This window comes from Stegostoma tigrinum, chromosome 11, assembly GCF_030684315.1.
Source record: "Stegostoma tigrinum isolate sSteTig4 chromosome 11, sSteTig4.hap1, whole genome shotgun sequence".
In the NCBI taxonomy this organism is placed as follows: Eukaryota; Metazoa; Chordata; class Chondrichthyes; order Orectolobiformes; family Stegostomatidae; genus Stegostoma; species Stegostoma tigrinum.
The window spans coordinates 12,316,888-12,341,579 of record NC_081364.1 but is presented as its reverse complement, the minus strand read 5'-3'; the positions used below and the strand labels follow the sequence as shown (position 1 = coordinate 12,341,579).

Below are 24,692 nucleotides of genomic sequence, written 5' to 3'. Positions count from 1 at the left end.
CCGGGACTCCCTTGTCCGTTCTACAATCCCCTCCAACCCCATCACACCCGGTACTTTCCCCTGCAACCGCAGGAAGTGCTACACCTGCCCCCACACCACCTCCCTCACCCCCATCCCAGGCCCCAAGATGACTTTCCACATCAAGCAGATGTTCACGTGCACATCCGCCAATGTGGTACACTACATCCGCTGTACCCGTTGTGGCCTCCTCTACATTGGGGAAACCAAGTGGAGACTTGGGGACCGCTTTGCAGGACACCTACGCTCAGTTCGCAGTAAACAACTGCACCTCCCAGTCAGGAACCATTTCAACTCCCCTTCCCATTCCTTAGACAACATGTCCATCCTGAGCCTCCTGCAGCGCCATAATTATGCCGCCCGTAGGTTGCAGGAACAGCAACTCATATTCTGCTTGGGAACTCTGCATGCAGCCCAATGGTATCAATGTGGATTTCACCAGCTTCAAAATCTCCCCTCCCCTCACTGCATCCCAAAACCAGCCGAGCTCATCCCCGCCTGCCCAACCTGTTCTTCCCGTCACCTATACCCTCCTTCCACCTCAAGCCGCACCTCCATTTCCTACCTACTAACCTCATCCCGCCTCCCCCTTGACGTGTCCGTCCTCCCGGGACTGACCTATCCCCTCCCTACCTCCCCACCTATACTCTCCTGACCCCTATCCATCTTCAGTCTGCCTCCCCCTCTGTCCCTATTTATTTCAGAATCCTCTCCCCATCCCCCTTTTCTGATGAAGGGTCTAGGCTTGAAACATCAGCTTTTGTGCTCCTAAGATGCTTCTTGGCCTGCTGCGTTCATCCAGTTCCACACTTTGTTTTCTCACGACAAATGATCACTTAGACAAAATGCTGGTGAGCTCCCAGTGCCCTTGAATCAAACACCTCTACGAGAAATTGAGGAAAATTGTAAAGAAAGTCACCCAGAATAAAACAGGCAAAGAAATCAAAACAGTTGTGCACAGAGTTGCACATTTTCAGGTGAATGGCTTTTCATCCAATGAGCCACCTGAAGAAATTAGAAAATGTAAAATTGAGTCTTTTACACCTCTTCTACAAAAACAATGTATTTTTGCATTTGTGCCATTCTCATTAAAAATAAGTAAGGTTCATATAATTTTACAATGAAAAGGCACACTACTGATTTTAAAAACTAAAACATTTTATGATCAAGCAAGTTCAAATTAATTCAAACGGAACGAATGATAAAAATCCCTTCTTGATACAGTGTCCTTATTTTGCTCTCTAAAGATTCTTAGCTCCTTCTCCCACTGGACCCAATCTGTTTTTTTTAAGATTATTGTGTCATTGCTTGTTATTGAACACAATGTACTACAGCTCACTGATTCAGCCAGACTTACTAAACAGCTGGCATCCAGTGCAGCAAATCTCAGAAACAAATGATTAAGCCACTGAAGGAGCTAATAACAATCTTTTTCTAATGTTGGAGATGGTTAGAATTTTGCAAGTTGAGAAATTTGGCATTTTAGTAAATTGTATATGTGACCTTCAATGATCTTCAGCAAAAGAATAAGTACAAACAGTCAAGTTTTGTTTCTACAACTTCTTTTATACAATTAAAAACAAATCTAGTACAGTCCCTCCCAAAACAAAATTAAGGATAAATATACATATATACACACATACAGCAGTTTTTTTCCAATGTACAGCAGCCAGGAAATCTTTACATTTCCAACATAAATACAGTTAATCAACTTTGGGGGCATAAGTTTACAGTGGCTATCCAATTTAAGGATTACTGTGATTTACAAAATCTATTGTTTATGTACAAAATATTTATATTAGAAAAATGCATTTCAGTAGAATATAAATTACTTCAGTACAATTATTCCAGGATCTCTTGGAATTTGAGACTAACTTTTGGCAAACAGCTGTCAAAATGTTGCTTTTTTAAAAAACTGTAATATAGCAATGGTGTATCAATGCTGCAGTTGAAAGGGAATCAGTAAACAAATAAATTATCCTTGCATTCATGGAAAATGTTTGCACAAAAACTGAAAAATATAACTGCTTGTCTGAAATCTAAAAGTAAATCTGCTTTTTTTATTTCAACCATTTTTGTGAGCAACCTTTACTGAACCATTTGCTAAGTATTACCAATGGGGTAAAGAAAACGTCCAAGAAAAAAACTTATGCAACATGGTAGCATCATAATCACATTATGTGCAAGTACTGAGTGATTAATCTTGTTGCTGCAAAAAAAAACTGACAAGCAGAGATCAAGCACTTCCTTTCAGAGTAGAGAGGTAGAGAAATAAATAAGAACCAGTCTCCCTGGACTGTACACAAGCTAGCATCCCGTTAATGGAGGCTTTATTAGAAGCCCCAAAACACCTTTCCCCTTGCACATTTTATGATGAAGAGCTAAAAGGTACTTTAAAAGGGAAAGAAAATGAAACAATGCGGCTGTGTGGAGGTTGTGTGGGTCTTTCCTGTATTAAACAAATATAAAATACCTAATACTGAGATACTGAGCCGTGGAATCCAAGAAAACCCAAGTCTGCTTGCTCAGTTGAAGGTATCATATAACTGACCTCTTGGCTGGGGCATTGGGGTAGGGGATTGTACTAGGAAATCATACGATACTTTGAGGAAAATCTAAACGAGAGAAATTCATTACAAGTAAAATCAGGGTAGAGCATGGTTGTGATATTGTCTCACACTATCCTTCAACTTTCATTTATACAAGGACGAACACTCAATAAACTCAAATCAGGCAAAGTACTAGGTGCTAAAGGCCATCTGTTTCAGGGAGGGAAAAAGAATGAAAGAAGTTAGTTTTAAAAAAGGGATAGAGAAGAAAATTGAATAGCTTCATGTAGCTATTTAATAAAAAAAACTCTTCCATCATATTCTATTGTTACAACATAAAATGGCAAGGTGGTAGTTCTTCTATCATAAAAGTCATTTCTGAGAGGCCAGTGATACAGAATCCATGTCCCTTGAAACGGACAAATGTTAGCAATGTCTGACGCAACACTGATCTAAAATCATAACATCAGGGGCATGTTGGAGGAACAGCAAAACCTAGGTTATAATTTCTGTAGTGAGGCCAACATATGGCTCTACCCATAGTATCTGCTCACCTACATTATATATTTTTAAATGATAGCCAAGGCAGGAGTGGTTTCTGTTCTCTGAGATGAATGATAAGATTAATAAGTTCCAACTGAACTCAACATAATTTTCAAAGGGATTTTTGTGGGTGTGGGGGTGGGGTTGTGTGGGTGTGTGCAGGGGGTGTAAGGGAAGGAAAAATCATCCCATGAATGAACATTACATATGGATGAACACTTGGAAATTGGACTAAAATATCTAGTCTTTTTCATTCCACCACATTTTGAATTCTGATCACTCCTGGTATGTAACAATAAAAGTTGCATTATATTTCACCTGTCATTAATGAATCTTCAGAAGGATTATTGTGCTATTATGTCTCCAACTATCTTTTGAAATCAAACACAACACTTACATTTTACTGAAAGCTGGCTTTACCTACGCACAACTATTCAAGGATACCAATGGCATTTAGCTCAAGGAAAAGTTATTTGTCAATGCACTTGTGTGCACTTCATCATTCAATTAAAAGGGCTGTGTCCCTCAGGAGAGCTCAGTCTCGACAGCATAGAGAACAGAATCCTCAGCTTTAGGTTTGGGATAGAGGGAATAAGTCAAATTTGAACAACTAACTTTTTGTCAAGGCTCTCTCATTACATACTCTCTCTATTCACATACCAACCAGCTTTGCATAATCTGTCAGAGTAATCACTGCCACCAGTTACTGAATAAGGAATAAATAGCAAATGATCTATTTTCATGAATGCTGCACTATCCTTGTAAACTTAGAATCAAGCCCTGTCACATTGTATCACTGGACCTAACTGAAAAGAATGCAATACAATAGAAATGCAAGCACAATGTCAAACATCAAGGTTCATACTAAGCATCATAAAATTAGAAATCTCATTATGATACTTTGTTTGGTCCTAGAGATTTTACTAACTTTTTTTCGGCAATATGCAAACAAAAGATGCCTGTTTATATCTTAAACTTCAGTTCTTATTTTGGTACACTGTTGAAAAACAAAGGTAAATTGCTTGGTATACACTTCATTAGCTGCTCTCAACTTAGATGGCCTTTTATACGGACGGAAACATAAAATTTTCCTTCAAGAATTTTTGTTTTGAAAATACACAATGTAGCATGACAGCAAAGTAACAGTGGTACTAAAGACACAGTATTACATCATCAATTTGCAGATTGGATGGACTTAAATATCCATTCTGTGCAAGGTAATCATGCTTCTATAATGTAACATAATCATACATCACTATTCCCAAAATAATTGTTTTGAGGGGCCTGGCAAAAAGAAAGAAAAAGTGGAGACAGCTTGCCAAAATACAGTAAAACATAACTGTAACTTATGATTTATTTGGAATTTAAATAAGACACAAAAATCAAGATTAAATTGAGATGAACAGTCTACCATTATGTATCTATTTCAGTTATGATAATATTCTTGATTTTAACCCCTTACTGATTTTTTGAGAGGGAAAGTTGACTTTAATTATGGGTTTATAGTCCTGATTTTCCACTTAGAATTGATTATTTCTGTGGTCTACTTTGTACTTGCAGTATTTCAGGTCTTCATTGAATTTAAGAAAGGTTAATTCCGAAACGGCATGCCTATCTCTCAAACATTATGTGCATAAAGTATATTTCACCCTCAGAATGCTAAAGCTAGTAGTAAGTGCATAATAATCCAGTCAGCAGATAAAAGTGTCGCTTGAGCCTTGTGGAACAGGATAAGCTGAACCAAGGCCTTATCCAAACCAATTCTTGAGTTTCCTGTCAGAAAGTATTTGACAAACTCAAGGTAATTCTTCATCTTCCTGTGGGAAAGCAATGAGACTGTCAATGGTTATGAGTACTGGTTATGCTCATGCAGTGTCCACCTAACATGGTGGTTGGGAAAAACCAACCATGTCCTGATACGAGTCTTAGTAACATTCTCTAGCTAAGTTGTGGGTACCAGAGGGTCCAGTTCAGTTTACTAGTTTTCTGTAATGAAAAACCATTAGCTGGCATGTAAAGCCTGTCAGTGTGCTGGTTTACAGAGTTGGTGAACTAGGCCAATAGTGGGCTACATTATTTTTGTAAGATCCAGTGAAGCCCTCATGTTTCTCTGAACATCATTTAAAATAACGTTTTCAGAAAGGGCATTTCTTTAACGAGGCCTCTTAAAGTATAGCCAAAAAGGACTTACATGCTGTGTGAAGTCCACCAGGTACTCTTTGAAAGTTGAAACCAGGGCTTTACAACAGGCACGGGATCCTGATTTGAATGGATGAATCTCAGATGTTCTGGGTACTCACTTCACAGCATGCCTGAAAAGTTGATTTAGTCAGGCAAATTGGTAAACAAGATACACTGCAAACAAGCTGTCATTTGTTTTTCAGAAAAGAGATAGGCTACAACCAGTTGAAAGTTTCTCCTGAAATTTTTTTTCCTGACAGCAAGATCAAGATTAGAAATGTAATACACAGGGGGAGTTACTGACATGAACTCACCATTCTATCATAGATCATCATACAGGCACATCAGAAATGTGCAACCCAATAACTGTTATACTAGATATTTGTAATAACCTCCTCAGTTTTTCACCAACTGGATGATTTAACTTGAAATCAGCTGTACACTCCCCAACAGGTTACAGGCGATTAACTTTTCTCAGGATGTACAGTCACCAGAGGTGCACCCAACATGAAGAATTAATATGTTCACAGGAAGACTGAGCAATTGCCTCAGATTTAAATATTTTACTTTATTTAGCTCCTTCAGGGAACGTTCCATCTCATCATTGATAATGCTGTAGTTGAACTGTATTGGTCATGTCTATACACAAATAATCTTGGGTTCTGCCAATATTTGCATGTATACAGAGGACAAAACAAAAACAACAGCGTTTCGGATATCAAACTCAAACTGGTCTATTTTAATTCCCACCAATACCTCTTTCGGTTCTACAAAACTATCCCGTTGCACTTTGGGATCAACGTGAAAGCAGTTTGATGGACTTTACAGACTAGCATGTAGATAAGCTGAAGGATCTGTGTTCGCTGATGTTACCCAATTCAAATTAGTTTGCCCTCGATAAATTACTGCAGAATGTAATGTCATTGTCTACTAAAACCTTGATAGTTCTTTGATGATCCACTGCTAGGCTCATAGAATGACATGCATCACCACTTGATTTCACCCCTTTTGAACAGAATCATACCGATTCTTTTTCTTCTTCAGATAAGATCCATTTTGCAGCACTATTCAGAATCCCGGGGAGTTGTACTAGCCCAAAGCATTAAAATAATGAATATTTTTATTTCTGGTATCTTTCAACTGACATGTGCCAATATATACTTCCCCAGATACTCAGCAAAGCCTAAGAATTATAGAAAATAGAAACAAAACAACGGCACTGAGTCACAATGGCACATTTCATCAGGTGCAACACAATATTTTGAAGAACTTAGCACCCAATAGAAGTTTGAACATTCCAGAGTCGCAATTACTTTACTCCACACAGCAAGCCACCTCATGTCGCAGAGGCAGGTTTCACACATCACTCACTCCCTGTGACTTTTAATTGACTCGCCACTGGCATTGTCCCTGTAGAAACAATTAAAAACATTTTAGGAGTCAAAATTGGAATTGAAACGTTGCTCTTCTCAGTCAACCACCTGCTCATCTTCATGTCATCAGCAAACCTGCCTATCACTCTCCACCCATGTTATATACAAATAATATGGAAAATAATCACAAACAAGAAAGGACCCAGCACTGATGTCTGTACGCCACTGGTATGCCATTGGACACCAGCCTTTTGTCAAACACACAGCCATCTAGAACCACCACCCTTTGACCTCTACTACTGCAAATCAATCTGCAAACCATGTTCAAAAAGCTGAATACATTTGCGAGGTAATAGGGGCAATATAATTGGGCTTTACTTTTTGCTCCTCATTCAATTTGGTAAAGTTTGAGTCAGGTTCACATTTTTGTTTGGCAAACTACAATAGTGCTCCAGTGGAAATCAATGATTAAGAGCACTCAGTCATGAGAACATCTCTTTGATAAAGTTCCTAAGTGCATTAGCACCTTTAGACTAGCTGATTTACTTTAACTACATACCAGAGTAGACATTCTGAACGAACATATTGGGATTTTTAACAAAATTAGCTTTCAGATCAAGGTAAAAATTGGATAATAAAAGTAATTTTGAAAAATTTTCATCTAGTCAATGTTTCACAATGTGAGAAATATTGTATTTTCAAAAGCTCTTTAAAAGTAAACGTACCAACTGGTAAAGTTTGAAGAGCTGTCTGGAGTGCCTCCATTCTGACCTCCGCTACCTGTAAAATAAGCTGAAAGTCAAACAGCTTGTTCCACGACATTACAGAGAATCGCAACTTGCATTTTTAGGCAGCTGGAATGCACAGCGCAGTCCCAGGGATCTCCGACAATATTCTTCTTTTTAGTAAGAAATTTTCCTCCGAGAGAAAAGTCATTCACAAAAACGGAGTGTCACCTGTAAGGCTAGTTTCAGAGTCAGTTTAAAGTCGCTATCAATCTGGAGTTGCATGTAAGCCATCTAAATAAGGACGGTCGATTTCCTTTCCTAAAGTACATTACTGGTTTTAACCAACATCCCTCTAAGCTGCTTAGCCACTCTGAAGGTTCTGCAGACACCATCGGCATGCTGACGCATTGACTTCCAGTTTAGGACGTGGATGGAGCTCACGGACCAGAGGTCCACGCACCAAAAAGAATCGTTTTGACAACAGTCTGTTACATCTGCAGTCACATTACAGGGAATTGCTTAACAATAAGCCAGATCAACTGCAAAGGACGAATGAAAAGGAAGGAAAGCCTATACTCTGGATCCCAGTATCTCTTTGGACGGCTTGCCCGAAATGCCCAAACATCTTTGGTTCAGAATCAACCCACTGATCACGACCAATATTCCCTTGTCTTTTTCCATTGTGCAGACTGGGATCTGTGTGCACCAGAAACTTTCAGAACTGGAAGCACATGTGTTAGCATGCCAATCAAAGTGTGCAGAGCCTCAGGGCAACAGCAGCCACGCAGCTCAGAGAGAACATTGGTCTCGACCAATGTGTCATCTTCGCATTAGGAACAGCCAATGACTGCTTATAGAAGTCAGAAATAAAACATGTTGTGTTATGTAAAAGAAATGCAGTTATCATAATTAGAATTTTGCACATTCTGAACAAGGATTGCAAATCCACTGAATTATTTCACATACAATGAAGCCAGTTGTCAGTAGCAAGATCCTGCAATAATCCTTATTTCTTATATTGTTAAAGATTCATGGTGTTGTACAGCATAAAGTAAACTCACTTACAGATCTGAGATAATGGGAACTGCAGATGCTGGAGATTCCAAGATAATAAAATGTGAGGCTGGATGAACACAGCAGGCCAAGCAGCATCTCAGGAGCCCTCTCTGATGAAGGGTCTAGGCCCGAAACGTCAGCTTTTGTGCTCCTGAGATGCTGCTTGGCCTGCTGTGTTCATCCAGCCTCACATTTTATTATCACTTACAGATCTACTCAGATTTATTCATGTGCACACAGATTTTGATGGCAGCAAAGCATATGGAATCTTGGGTTTCAGAAGCAGAGGTAGTGAGCACAAAAGGTCAGCTATTATGCTGAACTTTAAAAAAAGCACTCAAGAGGTCACAACTGGAGTATTCCACCCAATTCCATTCATCAGAGACTGCACAGGGGATTCACTAAAATTATTCCAGAAACGAGGGAAGTTCAGTTTGAGAAGATTTTTGGAGAAGATGCAGCTCTTGTTGGAACACGAAGGATGTTGGGGAGAGGGTGATCTGCTGGCGACATATGAGATGGTGACAAGTTTAAATGGGGCAGATAAAGAAAAGGTATTCCCATTAGACGGTGTTACAAGGCAAAAGGGAATTAAGATTCTGTACAAGACATATAGGGAGATACAAGGAAAAACAACTCAAAACAAAAACTGTGAATAGTAAAATCCTGGAATTTGCTGTTCATAAGGATGGTGGAAGGAGAGATAATAATGATTTTAAAAAGGAAATTGATAGGCATTCGAGGACAATAACCTATAAAGGTATAAAATGGAAGGGGACTTACTGGATTGCACTGGAGAGATCTGGCATAGGCTCAAATGGGCAAATGGCCTCTTCTGTGCCACAATGACATTGTAAACAAGAATGTCAAAATGGAATAAAACTATTCTTCAACAAAACGTAGCTCCATATTTAGATTATTAGCTCCACAGCTCCCAAGGATCTAAGCTTGACCATCTTCCCAACCCCCTATCAGTGTTAGTGACATCACCAAGAGACATGGAGTCAGCTTCCAAACTTTTGTTTGCAGTATCCACCCATCTTGATCTCGACATCATCTGGGGTGTCAGATAGCTTATATACATTCAATCTTGAAGAATCCACAATCTTACAAAGGATGAACATTAATTCTATTCTTCCTTTCAGCTTGAACGCATACCCTAATTTTTTTCCCACGTTTATTGGCCATGCTTTCAACTGACTAGAAATTCGATTCTCTTGCTCTCAAATACAGACCATTGACTAAGTTTGTCATCACTTTTTCTAACAGCTTCTTCTTTAGCTTGGCTCCCATTTTCTGGTTGAAACTTCTGAAGTGCAAATGGACACGTTGTATCTTTAAAGGTACAATATAAACGCAAACCACTGAACCATATTTTGGCAAGAGCACATTTTAGAAATATAATACCTATCAAAGTTCAGGTAAAATTTTAAATGATGTTTTCTGCTTAAAAACAATAATATGCATAACTGCTTCAGACAATAATAAACGCTGCCTCATTCATCAGAGAAACACTCATGAGACGAATCATTAGTTTATGCTTTAAATTGATAATGGCTGCTTTAGACAACTTTCTGTTCAAGTGATACTATAGGATATTTCACAGTGCAGCTTGAACCAACAGAACAGGATGTGGAGACACCACCTGCAGTGTTCTGGAGCATCAATCTTAATCATGTGCTCAAACACTTCACTGTGTTATGGACCAGGCCAGACCACCTCTAAATATTTTAAGAAGGTAGCCTAGACCCTAACTTTTGCTTTCTTTAAAGGCAGACGTGAAGTAGATGTTCCAGGTATAATACAAATGGTAAAACATTCATAAGGATGGTGGAAGCAGAAGTAATAGTCATTTTAAAATGGAAATCGTTGGGCATTCGAGGGCAATTACCTATAGGGTATAAAAGGAAATTGTGTAAGCAAAACAAAATTTATTGAAACATGAACAAAAGGAAGCAGAACTTATAGCAACTTAACTATTGGAAAACCTAACCAACGCAATACAGTAACTTAACTAATTAACTGTTCCAATATAGTAAAATTCCATAAACATACCCTTTGGTAAAAAGGTAAATTCAAACACAGATTCTACAGGCAGGGGGGAACAACATCCAGAGAGAGAAAGAGAAAGATTTCAGAGCAAGTCAGAGGAATCCTTTACTGAAGCTTGCAACATTTCTGGTACTCAAAACATCTTGTGACTGCTACAGCTAAAACAACAACTAAAAAAAAACCCTGAGATGGGAGAACTGGCCACTCTCCTTCCATTGTTAAGATGTTACTCGTTAATCTTTAGCATCTCTGCCTTTACAACCTCTCTTCAAAAAAACCAAGGACAAAATAACCTTTTTAAAGGATGTTGGCTTGCTTGCCAAGCTGGGTGAGTATTGTACAGACATTTCGTCACCATGCTAGGTCACATCATCAGTGTGGCCCCCAATGAAGCTATGTTGTTCCACTCGCTTGGTATTTATATGATCCAGTCTGTTCAGTTGGGTTGTGTCATTTCCAGCTCTGTTCTGCATTGGTTCGTATATGGGTCTAACTGCACATTTGTTGATTGCATCACGGGTTGACAACCTGGCCTCTAGGAATTCCTGTGTGTGTCTATGGTTGGCTTGAGCTAGGATAGTCACGTTGTCCCAGTTAAACTGATGGCTTTCTTGTCCGAGTGCACTGAGATGAAGGAAAGTTCATCATGTCATTTTGCTGCTAGTTGGTGTTCTTGTATCTGGATGGCTAGTTTCCTTCCGGTCTGGCTGATGCAATGTTTGTTGCAGTCATCGCAAGGTATTTTGCAAACTACGTTGGTCTTGCATGTCATGGGTATGGGGTCTGTGGTCTTTGTGAGGGTTTGTCATAGTATGGCTGTCGGTTTGTGTGCTACCTTGATTTCTGATGGTCGCAGGAGTCTGGTTGTCAGCTCTGATATGTTCTTGATAATACAGTTGTGTGGTCAGTGCATTGGGGCATTACAATGTCTTCTTAGCACTGTCTATCTAGAGGCCATTTGAATAGTGTCTGAATACAGCTTTATTTGTGGATGTTGGGATAATTGCTGTGGAAACTGAGGAAGAACTCCCCGTTGATCATTCGTTCATCCCCGACATCTAGAAACGGAAGTTGATTATTATCTTCCTCTTCTCACGTAAATTTGATCCAGGCAAAAATGTTGTTGATGAGATGGTGTGTCTTTTCTAACTTAGTACATTTAATGACAACAAACGTATTGTCCACGTATCCGATCCACAACTTTGGCTGTATGAGGGGTGGTTCCAGTCTTTCAATAACTGCCTCTGCAATAAGCCCTGAGATGGGTGACCACATTGGTGTGCCATTGATTTGTTTGTATATTTGGCCATTAAGATGAAGTGTATGGTGAGACACAGGTCCAGTATTCTGAGTATGTTGTCCTTGCTGACGGAGCTGCTTGGAGTCAGCATTTTGGCTGCATCTAGTAATGTGAGAAATGTTTCTTTGGCTACTGGTATATCAATGGATGTGAACAGTGTTGTGACGTCAAAGGATACCATCGTTGATTTTAATGTTCTAGTGTTGTTAAGGAAGTCCTGGGTTGAGTGGAAGGAGTGGGGTGATCCGTCAACCAAGTGTTTCTATGTCTGTTGTAGGTCCTTGACTAGTTTGTGCGTAGGTGTGCCTGGTAAGGGAGTCAATGGGTCTGAGGGGGTGTCTAGTTTGCGTATGTTGGATAGTCTGTAGAAGCGGGGGTGTTCGAGTCTTCTGGTTACATTTTCACATACTCTGTCTTGGTCAATTGTCCTGCATGTTTTAGTCTCCTCAGCATATGGGTGATACTGTTTGTTAACTGTGGTGTCGGGTCTATCGCCACCTGTTGGAGAGTATGGGTATCTGCAAGCAGTGCCTGTGCCTTCTCAACGTAGTCCAGTTTATTCACAACGATGATCATGCGCCGTTTGTTTGCTAGCAGAATTATGACATTCCTATCTTCCTCGAGTCCTTTGAGTGCTTTTCTCTCCGATGTGTTGAGGGTGTCCCATTTATTCCTCGAATTCAGTGTAGGGATTATAGTTTGTTGGATGGCTTGTTGTGTTTCAATCCCTCCGTAAGTCCATTTCCTTTTAGTGTAGCTTCGAAGTCTGCTGTTCGTGTCTCTGTGGTTATGGTTTATAGCATATTAAGATAACTTTCTCGGTTTCAGTAAGTGGCCTGCTGGATAAGTTTCTTATCCATGAGTCTGGTTTGTTGTTGTCCTTGTTTTTGTGGTGGATAAGTTTGGTCGGTTTCTCCTGTAGCGTGCGTTCCTTCTTTGTTCTGGTCCTGTGTTGTTTGGCGATGGCCTGTTCCAGTGTTGCTGGTTGGTAGTGTTTTGGTATGATGATTTAGTACAACATCTCTTCATTGGAGGCCACACTGATGATGTTATCCAACTTGGTGACGAAATGTCTGTAATGATAATCAGCCAGCTCGGCGAGCAAGCCAACAATCTCATCCATAACCCAAGCTACAAATCTTTGCAAGAACCTTAAATCTTTTTATAGTGACAGCATTGTAACAGTTGTGATAGGCTCAAAGTTACTACGTTCTACACAGGATCCTTAATAGTTTGTAGGCATTTTTGATCTAATTAACAATAACTTGAAAAAAAACTGCATTACCATTCAGTCCCCATGTCACAAACAATTCTATGAACCTCACTTATATTGACCCATCTCAAACAAGTCAAAGAAATCCTGATAAGAAAATTGAAAATTTAACAACTGATATTTTCCAAGCGTTTGGCAATGAATTTCAATCAGCAGTTTGTTTAAGTAAGGCAGGGAGTCTAACACTGGAGGAGGTGATGTTCCAAAGCTCTTCACAGATAATTAATTACTTTGTGAAGTATAGGCACTATGAGGCACTTTGGATCACGAGTAAGGAGACCAACCCCTGAAGTCTGTTCTGCCATTCCATAAACCATGATCAATCTGTACCTGAAGCAGTATTTACCTTGCTTTTGATCCATATCCTTAAACACCTTTACAAAAGGAAAATCCTGTACACCTCAGTCTCAAAAGCAACAACTGGTTTAGCAGCCCCACCCTTTTCTTTGCTGAGATGAGGGAGTTGAGGAAATGAACATGTTTTGTATTTCTATTAAAGACTTTCTGGAAAAGTGTTTCCTAAGTTGAATTTTAAATTACATAAGGTCATAGACCCTAGTTTGATTTACCCAACCACAGGAAATATTTGCTTCAGCCGTTTCTGTTCAATTGCGCTTTTATATAAAAGGCAGAGACAACCATAAAAACTTCACAGCATTACCCCCGAGTTGTATTAAGTACAGGGAATCCCCAATTTATGCATATCCAACTTATAAACGTAATCCCATACAGGGATGTAATTTTAAATATCCAAAATACAAACATTTCTTGTACTTATGAAAGGCTGTATTATAGAGTCCTGGATTGTGTTCTAACTTGCATACAAATAGTCTTGCAAATAGACTCAGAAACAGAACCTGTTTGCAACCCAGGGACTGCCTGTATTATAATACATCTATTTTCCCAATACAATATTCATCACTGTTCATCCATCACCATCTCTTGCCCCCACATCTTTGAGTGTAAACGTACAGCAAATAGCCAGCATATGTTCAAGGAGGCAACTCACCACTACCTCAAGGGCAGTTGGAGGCAGGCCGTAAATGCTGGCCTAACCAATGATGCCCACATTCCATGAATGAAAAATTTTTAAAATGTCAGACATAGAATCATGTCATTTCACCACAGAGGGAGGCTAATCAACCCATCATGCTTGTGCAGGTTTTCTGATTCATCAAGTGTCACTCCTCCCAACCTTCTAGCACCTCAGGTAGCACCTCAAACTGAACCTGCCTCGTGCACAAACAAGCAATATATTCCAAATCTCATCCACTTGTTGCACTTCATCATTCTGCCATTGCTTATTTTGCCAATTACCTTAAAAGTGCACCCTCTTGTTCCCAGATAACAAAGTGTGAAGCTGGATGAACACAGCAGGCCAAGCAGCATCTCAGGAGCACAAAAGCTGACGTTTCGGGCCTAGACCCTTCAGAGAGACTCTCTGATGAAGAGTCTAGGCCCGAAACGACAGCTTTTGTGCTCCTGAGATGCTGCTTGGCCTGCTGTGTTCATCCAGCTTCACACTTTGTTATCTTGGATTCTCCAACATCTGCAGTTCACTTTATCGCCCTCTTGTTCCCAATCTTTCTACCAAGGGAAACAGATTTTCCCTCACCTACAGTCTCCACACCCCTGATGACTTATAGAAATAGTTTCTTTAGGACCTTCTCAATCTTTCCACATGATATAGAGTTTGAATTTGTTTCATGTTTCAACCATACAGTCATACAGCTGTGCAGCATGCAAACAGACCCTTCGGGCCAACTTGTCCATGTTGATCAGATATCCTACACAAATCTCATTTGCCAGTATTTGGCCCATATCCCTCGAAACCGTACCTATTCATATACACATCCAGATGACTTTTTAAATGTTGTAAACATAACAGGGTCCATCACTTGCTCTGGTTGCTCATTCCATATACGCACCACCCTCTGCGTGAAAATGTTGCTCATTAGGTCCCTCATACCTTTTCCCCTCACCTTAAACCTACACCCTCTAGTTTTGGACTCTCTCATCTTGGGGAAAAGACCTTGACAATCTACCCTATCCATGCCCCTCATGATTTTATAAAACTCTATAAGATCACCCCTCAGCCTCCCACACTCCAGGGTAAATAGTCCCAGCCCATTCAGCCTCTCCCTATAGCTCAAACACTCTCAACCCTGGCAACATCCTTGTAAATCTTTTCTGAACCCTTTCAAGTTTCACAACATCCTCCCTATAGCAAGGAGACCAGAATTGCTCACAATACTTCAAAAAGTAAAGCAGAGCAGGAAAACTTGACGTTTAGGGTCAGGACCCTTCTTCAGAAATGGGAGAGGGGAAGGGAATTCTGAAATAAAGAGAGAGAGACGGGGAAAGTGGATAGAAGCTGGATAAAGGAGAAGATAGGGTGAGAGGAGACAGACAGGAGTGACCTCTCTGTTTCCTCTCACCCTATCTTCTCCTTTATCCATCTTCTATCCGCCTCGCTCTGTCTCCCTATTTATTTCAAAATCCCCTTCCCCTCTCCCATTTCTGAAGAAGGGTTCTGACCCAAAATGTCAAGTTTTCCTGCTCCTTTGATGCTGCTTGGCCTGCTGTGTTCATCCAGCTTCACACCATGTTACCTCTAGCACCACTCTCTGTCTTCTGCCTTTGAGCCAGTTCTGTATCCACATAGTAAGTTCACCCTGTATTCTGTGTGATCTAACCTTGCTAACATGTGTACCATGAGGAACCTTGTCGAATGCCTTACTGAAGTCCATTAAGATCACATCCACCGCTCTGGCCTCATCAATCCTCTTTGTTACTTCTTCAAAAAAACTCAATAAATTGAGTGAGGCATAATTTCTCATAAAGTCATGTTGACTATCCCTGATCTGTCCTTGCCTTTCCAAGTACACAAATTCTCCCCCTCAGGATTCCCAACAACTTGCCTACCACTGACATCAGGTCAATGCACATCGAGTAGCTTAAAAGTAACTATCTTGCCTCTTCTTTACATCAAAATGTTGTAAGTCCAATGAGGCAAAGCCAATCTCAACTAGCGCAATATTCAGGCATACCATGCTTGGCACAGTCTGCCATTGTTTCAGGGGCAAACAAGGTGGTATTTATTCAGCCAAGGTTTCACCGTTGACCTTCAATTACAACAGAAAATACAATAACTTGCATTAAAAATAATGCCTTTAAGACAGCAAAATGTCCCACATCATTTCTCAGGAACGACTATTACACCAATTTTGAAATTAAGCTATGAAAGGAGTTTTCTAACAAATAACTAAGGGCCTTGTCAAAGGAATGTTTTAAACAAGCATCTTAAAGGAGAGAGACCGAGACCTCGTGGAGTGCAGGTTCATAGTTCCTTGAAAGTGGAGTTGCAGGTAGACAGGATAGTGAAGATGGCATTTGGTATGTGTGCCTTTCCTAGTAAATGCAACGAGCAAAGGAGTTGGAAGGTCATGTTGTGGCTGTACAGAACGCTGGCTAGGCCGCTTTTGGAATACTGCATGCAATTCTGGTCTCCCTCTTATAGGAAGGCCGTTGTGAAACTAGAAAGGGTTCAGAAAACATTTACAAGGAAGTTGCCAATGTGAAGGGTTTGAGCTATAGGGAGAGGTTGAATAGGCTGGGGCTATTTGCCCTGGAGCATCAGAGGCTGAGGGGTGACCTTAAGGCGGTTTATAAAATCATGAGAGGCACAGATAGGATGAATAGCGAAGGTCTTTGCCCTGGTGTGGGTTGGGGGGGGGGGGGGGGGGGTGGTGGTGGAGTGCAAAACTAGAGGATATAGGTTTAAGGTGAGAGAGGAAAGATTTAAAAGGACCTAAGGGGCAACTTTTTCATGCAGAGAGTGATGCGTATATGGAATGAACTGCCAGTGGAAGTGGAGGAGACTGGTACAATTACAACATTTAAAAGGCATCTGGATGAATACATGAATAGGAAGGGATTAGAGGGATATGGGCCAAATGTTGGCAAATGGCACTAGATTTATATAGGGGATGTCTGGTCAGCATGGACAAGTTGGCCTGGAGGGTCTGTTTACATGCTGGACAGTTCTATGGCTCGTTCTGCATTTTAATACTGCCATGAACAAAACGGCAAAATGTTGAAAAACATGAAGTGATCCGCTGTTATAGGTAAGATGGTGAAGGAGCACATTACTTTATATTTAGACAGACTACAGAATGTACTGCAGCAAAGAGTGATCCAAATATTTTTGTACATGAAACGCAAAATGCTAGAATGTAGATACAGCACGTATTTTATTTGATTCATTCACGGGTTGAGGACATCACTGGCCAGGCCAGTATTTATTAGCCACTCCTAACTGGCCAGAGAATAGTTAAGAGTCAACCACATTGCTGTGGGCCACAGGTCACATGTAGGCCAGACCCTTCTGATCAAGATCCCTTTGTAATTTGTGGCAACCCTCTTCACTCTCCACTACCCACTGGACTCTTTCTTTTAAAAAAGCCTTCAATCACATAGCAAATTCCACCACTGGTGAAAACAGCAAGATGAAGACAAAAATTCACAATAGCCTCTACACAGGCAAAATGGTGAATGAGTGAAGGAAAACACAGAGTTAACGTTTCAGGTCTGGTGACCCTTCCTCAGGGTCACTGGACCCAAAACATTAACTTGTTTTCCTTCACAGATGCTGCCAGCCCAGCTGAGCTTTTCCAGCAGCTTTGTTTTTGTTCCTGATTTACAGCATCCACAGTTCTTTCGGTTTTTATAGTGAATCAGTGGTTAGCGCTGCTGTCTCACAGCACAAAGGACCTGGATTTAATTCCAGCTTTGCGTGACTGTCTCTGTGGAGCTTGCATAGCCTCCCTGTGTCTCCCGGTGCTCCAGTTTCCTCCCACAATTCAAAGATGCGCAGGCTAGATGAATTAGATATGATAATAATAGAAATAAGTTCAGGGTAATAAAATGTGAGGATGGATGAACACAGCAGGCCAAGCAGCATCTCAGGAGCTTAAAGCTGCTTGGCCTGCTGTGTTCATCCAGCCTCACATTTTATTATCTTGGATTCTCCAGCATCTGCAGTTCCCATTATCTCAAATAAGTTCAGGGGCTGGGTTTGGGTGTGACACTCTTCAGAGGGTCAGTGCAGACTTGATGGGCTGAATGGCTTGTTTCCGTAGTGCTATGATTCTATGTGAGCAGCAACACAGAACTTGAGCAATCTGTTATTTATGTTTCTGGTCAACTGTCCTTCCACATGAACAATTTCTGGACTACAGCGCTAGGTGTGGTTCAGTTGGTAGCACTCAACTCCAAACTATAAAATGCTGGATCCAAGTCCCAATTCAGGGGTTTAGCACATTATGAAACCAAGGCTGGCACTCTATTGCAGGACCGAAGAGGCAGGCAATTGCCAGAAATCACATCTTTCAAATGAACCTAGGTCCCATCTGCTTGTTCAGGCAAATACATAAGATTCTTTGCGCCATTTCAAAGAAGTGCAAATGAGTTATCCCTGGTAATAAAAGTAAAGCATTGCTCATGATTGATTTGAACTAAAAACAGAAAATCAGGTCTAGTAGAATCTGTGGAGGGAGAAACAGAGCTAATGTTTCCAATCCAATGTCTTCAGAACTCAAGTGATCCCTGGTGTCCTGGATAATATATATCCCTCAACCAACGTCTACAAAATAATTATCTAGGTAGTCAGCCACAATTATCGTTTATAAAAACGTTGGCGAGACGTAGACGTTAGGGTGAGGTGTCTCGATCAAGTACAGCAGAAGCTTTAATTAGCAGCAGCGGTAACTTGATATCAAGAACATGGGCAAGGCGTGTAAAATTCGAAATGAATCCCCTCCCAACAAGAGCCAGCCACCAACATCCTAATATATACACACACACACACACACACACACACACCTTGCCTGTAGTACATGTCATTGACTGTAGCCCCATAAAACTTCCAGGCCATGTGGATTGCCACCAAGCTGCCAAGCAGCCAGCCCAGCAGGATTTTGAAGATGGTAACCCTCATGTCGTTGCTGCTCCAGTCCTGCGCGAACTCGCTGCAAAAGGAGAGGAGACGCTCCAACAGGAACGAGAAGAGCCCGAGATCCCAAGACGGCGCCTCCATCTCCACTCCGGGAGCTGCATCACTCGGGAGTGGAACCTTCCCTCGCCCCGACCTCTCCGCCTGTCACTGACTGGAGACACCGCCGTTACAGGAAGCACCGAGGGAGACCGGGACGATTGGATTGGGGAGGGGGAGGGGAGGAAAAAGCCGACACGGCCTCTCCCAACAACCACACTTTCGACACCTCCGCCCCTCCCCTACAAAACTCAACTTTCACAACAAGCTCACCACCATTAACATATCTTATTTCATCTTTGGCGGAAGCATTAAAATTCCTGCCTTAACACATATCCATTTCCTTTCAAATCTCGAAACGAACGGTCATCGCCAGTGGCGAATCTGTCAATCTTAATGGAAAGCAATCGGTTGTAAATACAGTATCCCAGAGCAGGCAAACTACAGTTACCTGGCAACGGGAACGCGTTTCGTTTTATTTGTCACATTAGAATGCAAGTCAGCAAGCCAACAAAAAGAAACCATGAGATAACAAGGTGTAGAGCTGGATGAACACAGCAGGCCAAGCAGCATCAGAGGAGCAGGAAGGCTGATGTGTCGGGTCTAGTCCCTTTTTCTGAAAACATGTTTTCGACAGCGAGTTTGTTGTGAATTTCTCATGTCAAATGCTATTTTTTCTTACAAATAAACAATTAAAGGAAATCTCAATTAATTGAATTTTTTTTAAGAACAAACGTGGCATGACCACTTAAAGGCAGTTGACTTCTTGAGATCCAAGCCTTGTTGCTTTTAGAATCGTTAAATACAGTAGTAGTGACCCATTCATAAATACTAATACAGAAAATGTGCAAACTCTGACCGAATGAATTACCAATGGAAGCATGAATATTTGATCACATATAATGATGGGACTATATTATATGGATATAAATGTTGGAACCTCTACAGTCAAGTATTTTTACTTGTTCTTTCAAATTGGTTGCCCAGGTGTGAGAGGTTTCAAGAATACCAAAAGAACCATGCACAAGGGGGAAGGAAACTGCGTGGAAGAGTTGGAGATGCCACTCCACCCAAAAGAGGTATGGTAATAATCTTTATAGTTTAAATGTCCTGTCACTCTACTGCTTTCCCTTTTCTCACAGTGTTGTTAAACTCCCAGTCTGCCCATCCACTCAGAGTTGATTGTACGATTATATCTGGCTGCTGTGCCACAATAGTTGTAAGTGCTTAGTGGTTGGAGAAATGAGTGGGAAACTGGGAGTCAGAAGGGATAATGTAGAAATAGAGATGAAAGAATGGGTTTGTGGAGCCAGGGAGATAAATGAGAATCAGTACAATAGGGCATCTGGGTCAGGGGAAAGGAGAAGGTTTGATTTGAAAAGGAAAACAAAGTTTGGGTTGGTTGGAGATTGAGGAATGAATGTTACAGCCAATGGGAAACTAGAGATCAGGCTGCAAAGAAAGATGGAAACAGGAATGGGAGAATGAGAACAGCTTATGTTTGATGATTCATCGTTGGGATGTGGGTGTTGCTGGCTGGCCAGCATTTCTTGCCTATCATTAGTTGCCCTTGAAAAGATGGCAGTGAGCTGCGTTTTTGAACCGCTGCAGTCCATGTGTTGCAGATTGACTCACAATCCTGATGGGGAAGGAATTCCAGGATTTTGGAATAGCAGTATATTTCCAAGTCAGGATGGTCAGTGGCTTACACAGGAACATGCAGGTCCCGATATTCCCATGTATTGGAGTATTAGCAGAAGTAACCTGATTATTGAGGGCAATATTTCAGAGAAGTAGCCAGTAAAGAGATAGCAAAAACCTGAGGACTTTGCTGTAGATAAACAGCAAAATATTGTTTCCACTGTGGTTTGTGGTCTAGTTCCACTTTTGGATGTAGCTTTGGTTAACTGGTGGCCTATATTAGTAAGGTCCCTGTACCTAAGAGTGACTACAGGCTGATTCTGGTGAGTTTCTGGAAAACTCTTTTTATTTGCACTATTTTACATAGGTTATTTTTAAATACTAGATCTCTCTTTGGACAGACTGCCCCTTCTCTTTCTTTTTAAGTCTGATGTGATGATTGATGTCACCATCACATTATCCTACATTTTACTACCTCAGATAACTCATAATATTAATAAAGGGGAGCTGGTGAACTTGGTTCACGGTCTTTCAAAAGGTGTTCGATAAATGTCCCATGTAAAATATTGGCATGTAGAATTAAAACACCAGGGATTGAGGTTAGTGTACTAGCATAGATAGAGAAGTAACTAGTAGACAGGAAGCAAAGAGTAGGAATAAACAGGTTATTTTCTGAGTGGCAGCCAATGAGCAGTGGGAATAAGTGCTCGGAAACCAGCTATTCGCAATACATATTAATATTTAAGTGCAGGAACTAAATGTAATATCTCCAAATATGCAGACAAGACAAAGTTGTATAGGACCGTGAACTGTGAGGAAGCAGAGATGCTTCAGTGTGATTTGGGCAAATTGAGTGAGTGAGCAAATATATAGATGATGAGGATAATATGGATAAATGTGAGGCTATCCACTTTGGTAGAAAAAAGCAGAAAGGTGGGTTGTTATGTGAATGATGATATATTGGGAAAGGTGAAAGCACAGCAAGACCTGGGTGTCCTTGTATACCAGTTGCTAGAAGTAAGCATGTAGGTAGAGCAGGCGGTGAAGAAGGCAAATGGTGTATTGACCTTCATGCGAGAGGACTTGATACAGGAGCAAGAATGTCTTGCGGCAGTTGTACAGGGCCTTGGTGAGACCACATCTGGAGTATTGTATATAACAAGGTGTAGAGCTGGATGTACGCAGCAGGCCAAGCAGTGGCCTCCTTGACCTGTCGGCCCTACCTGGACTGACCTATCCCCTCCCTAACTCCCCACCTACACTCACTTTTACTGGCTCCACCCCTGCCTGTTTGATCTGTCTGTCTCCTCTTCACCCATCTTCTCCTTTATCCATCTTCTATCCACCTCCCTATCTCTCCCGATTTATTTCAGAATCACCTTCCCCTTCCCCATTTCTGAAGAAGGGTCTAGGCCCGAAACGTCAGCTTTCCTCGTCCTCTGATGCTGCTTGGCCTGCTGTGTTCTTCCAGCTCTACACCTTGTTGTTCTCAGATTCTCCACCATCAGTAGATCCCACTATCTCTGGAGTTTTGTATGCAGTTTTGATCTCCTTACGTGAGGAAGGATGTCACGGTTATGGAGGGAGTGCAACGAAGGTTGACCAACCTGATTCTGAGATGGCAGGGCTGATGCATGAAGAGAGACTGGACCAGTTACAGCTAAACCCACTGGAGTTTAGGAGAATGATGTGGGATCTCACAGAAACCTATAAAATTCTAAAAGGATGAGACAGGGTAAATACAGGAAGGATGTTCTCAATAACCAGGTGTCCGGGACCAGGGTAAAGATACTGGGTAGGCCATTTAGAACTGAGACGAGGAAACATTTTTTTCACCCAGATATTGGTGAGCCTGTGGAATTCCCTGGCATGAAAATCATTGAGGCCAAAACCTTAAATATTTTCAAGAAGTATATATAACGTTTAGTGCTAAAAGAATCAAAGGAATTGGGCGAAAGATAATCAGTCTTGGCCATATTGAATGGGCGAGCATGCTCAAAGCACGAAACAGCCTGCTCCTGTTCCTATTTTCTATGTTTCTATCCCCCACCTGCCCTCCCACCAAAGTATAATCTCAAATTTATAACAATGTCAAATATTATCTTGAATTATTCAGTTCACCCTCTCCATAAGTCCAAATTTCAGAGGTCAAGCCTTTACAGTGCTTGTACTGCTCTCCCTGATCTTGTTCTGATCAATGTTAATTGAAAGTGATGGTCTACAGTACTTTCACTAATTGAATCATCATTTTATGAGGCGATTGATGTAATCTTCCTGTCATCTTCCCAGAGCTTGTGATATTCAAACTAACTAATTCATGCAGCTTTTGGTAATGTTAAAGCCTTTCAATTTATCCTGAATATTCCAAACAGAGTTTGAATGAAATAGGATTGTGAATGTTAAGTTTTCCGAAGGGGTATATCTCTGGATTTTCAATCTCTGATCTCTACTTTGGGAACAAATGAAAATGTAGATAAAGGTTTTACTCAATGCCTGAAATTGTAGCAGCTCCTTTGTTTTTCTTGTTGATTTTTTTCCAATGTTTCTGGTTCATTCACAGCCATCCACTATAATAATCAATCTTAGGTTCTGCTTCAATAATGATATTTGTGTTCTCTACCTTCAGCCCATCAGCAACCCTGCTAATGCGATTCTGTTGCTTAAGGATGTGGCTCTGCAACTCAGAAGGGCTAAATCCCAATCACCATTCTTAGATTTTTGCTCCTTTTTCTATCCCATCGTTGGCTTGTGTTGAAGAGAACTGCTGATGATTGATTTACGACCCCTGCAAATTTTAAAAATTATTCATTTAAGAACTGTGGACCATTCTCTGAGATAATTTTACCTGGAAGATAATAGGTTGTAAAGATACTCTTCATTATTACTTTTATTATTTATGCTTAAGATGCAGTGAGTGAGCTTCAAACCACCCCTATATTCAATCCATCTCTACATTTACCATGGTATGTGCGGAAAAGTAGATGGTTTAGTTGGAATTTAGCAATTTGTTCCACTAACATGACAGATCAATATTCTGGGCCACTACGCAGAGTTCGACGTGAGCTCTACACTTCACTATCCTTAAGTGACCATTACAGATTGTGTCAAGAATTTTCTCCCTCGTGGCTTTAGGTATTACAATTAATAATTGAACAGTTAAAGTCTGTCCACTGTTATTAGCTGTTTCCTCTGGTATTTTCTTAAGAACTGATTGGATACTATCTTGGCCAGCGTTCCCAGCTAAATTTCTAAGTCCATGTCCTCCTTTTGTGTTTTCCTAATTTCTTGTAGCTTTTTATCAGAAGTTGGCAGCAATTTATATTAGGACCAGTGAAAATCCTTCCACTTCTGAAATAAGTGTTCAGTCTGGTGTTTCTGACCATGACCATGCTCTTGATAACATGATTGCTGTGAGTTAACTTCTGCCTGGGTATAGACACAGTTTTATAATGATAACACATCAGTCTGAGACTGAAATATTGTGCATGCAGAGGCATTTTGACTGTATCTTTGAAATTCAGCAGTATGATCAAGGGATTATGGTTTATCCCAATGTGAAATTGCAATCCTGTCAAATAAAGAATCTTTTACTTATCCATGTGTGATGATGCTATCACTTTAAAAAGGATATTTTGTCCTTTTTTTTTGAAGAGAAGTTGGAAAATGGAGAGGCACCAAAGAGTCTAGGGAGTAACAGTTTAACAATGGAAGGGGAGTGGCCAGTTCTCCCAGTTCAGTGTTTTTTTCTAGTTTTTTCTTAAGCTGTGGCAGTCACAAGATGTTTTGAGTACCAGAAATGCTGCAAGCTTCAGTAAAGGATTCTTCTGACTTCCTATGAAATCTGTCTCTAGATGTTGTTCCCTCTTGCCTATAAGAATCTATGTTTAAATCTACCTTTTTGCCAAGGGATGTTACTGTATTCGAAC

At 40.7% G+C, this 24,692-nt stretch overlaps 1 protein-coding gene across 1 annotated transcript; it reads right to left on the bottom strand.

Moving 5' to 3' along the window:
- Positions 1-1,563: 1,563 nt before the first annotated feature.
- Positions 1,564-19,500, bottom strand: tcta (T cell leukemia translocation altered). Its single transcript, XM_048548101.2, has 3 exons — positions 18,957-19,500; positions 7,390-7,444; positions 1,564-6,701 (listed from the first exon to the last, which is right to left on the bottom strand). The coding sequence occupies exons 1-3, from the start codon at positions 19,168-19,170 to the stop codon at positions 6,659-6,661; spliced, it is 312 nt and encodes a 103-aa protein (XP_048404058.1). The 5' UTR covers positions 19,171-19,500; the 3' UTR covers positions 1,564-6,658.
- Between the last annotated feature and the right edge of the window lie 5,192 nt (positions 19,501-24,692).

What these genes read in the sequence shown, in the direction of transcription:
- tcta (XM_048548101.2), bottom strand. Translation starts at nt 19,170, where the DNA reads ATGGAGGCGCCGTCTTGGGATCTCGGGCTCTTCTCGTTCCTGTTGGAG. An exon ending in TGACATGTACTACAGGCAAG is followed by an intron (nt 7,445 to 18,956) that starts GTGTGTGTGTGT and finishes CTTATTTTACAG; the next exon opens with GTAGCGGAGGTCAGAATGGA. An exon ending in TCTTCAAACTTTACCAGTTG is followed by an intron (nt 6,702 to 7,389) that starts GTACGTTTACTT and finishes TTGTTTCTACAG; the next exon opens with GGACAATGCCAGTGGCGAGT.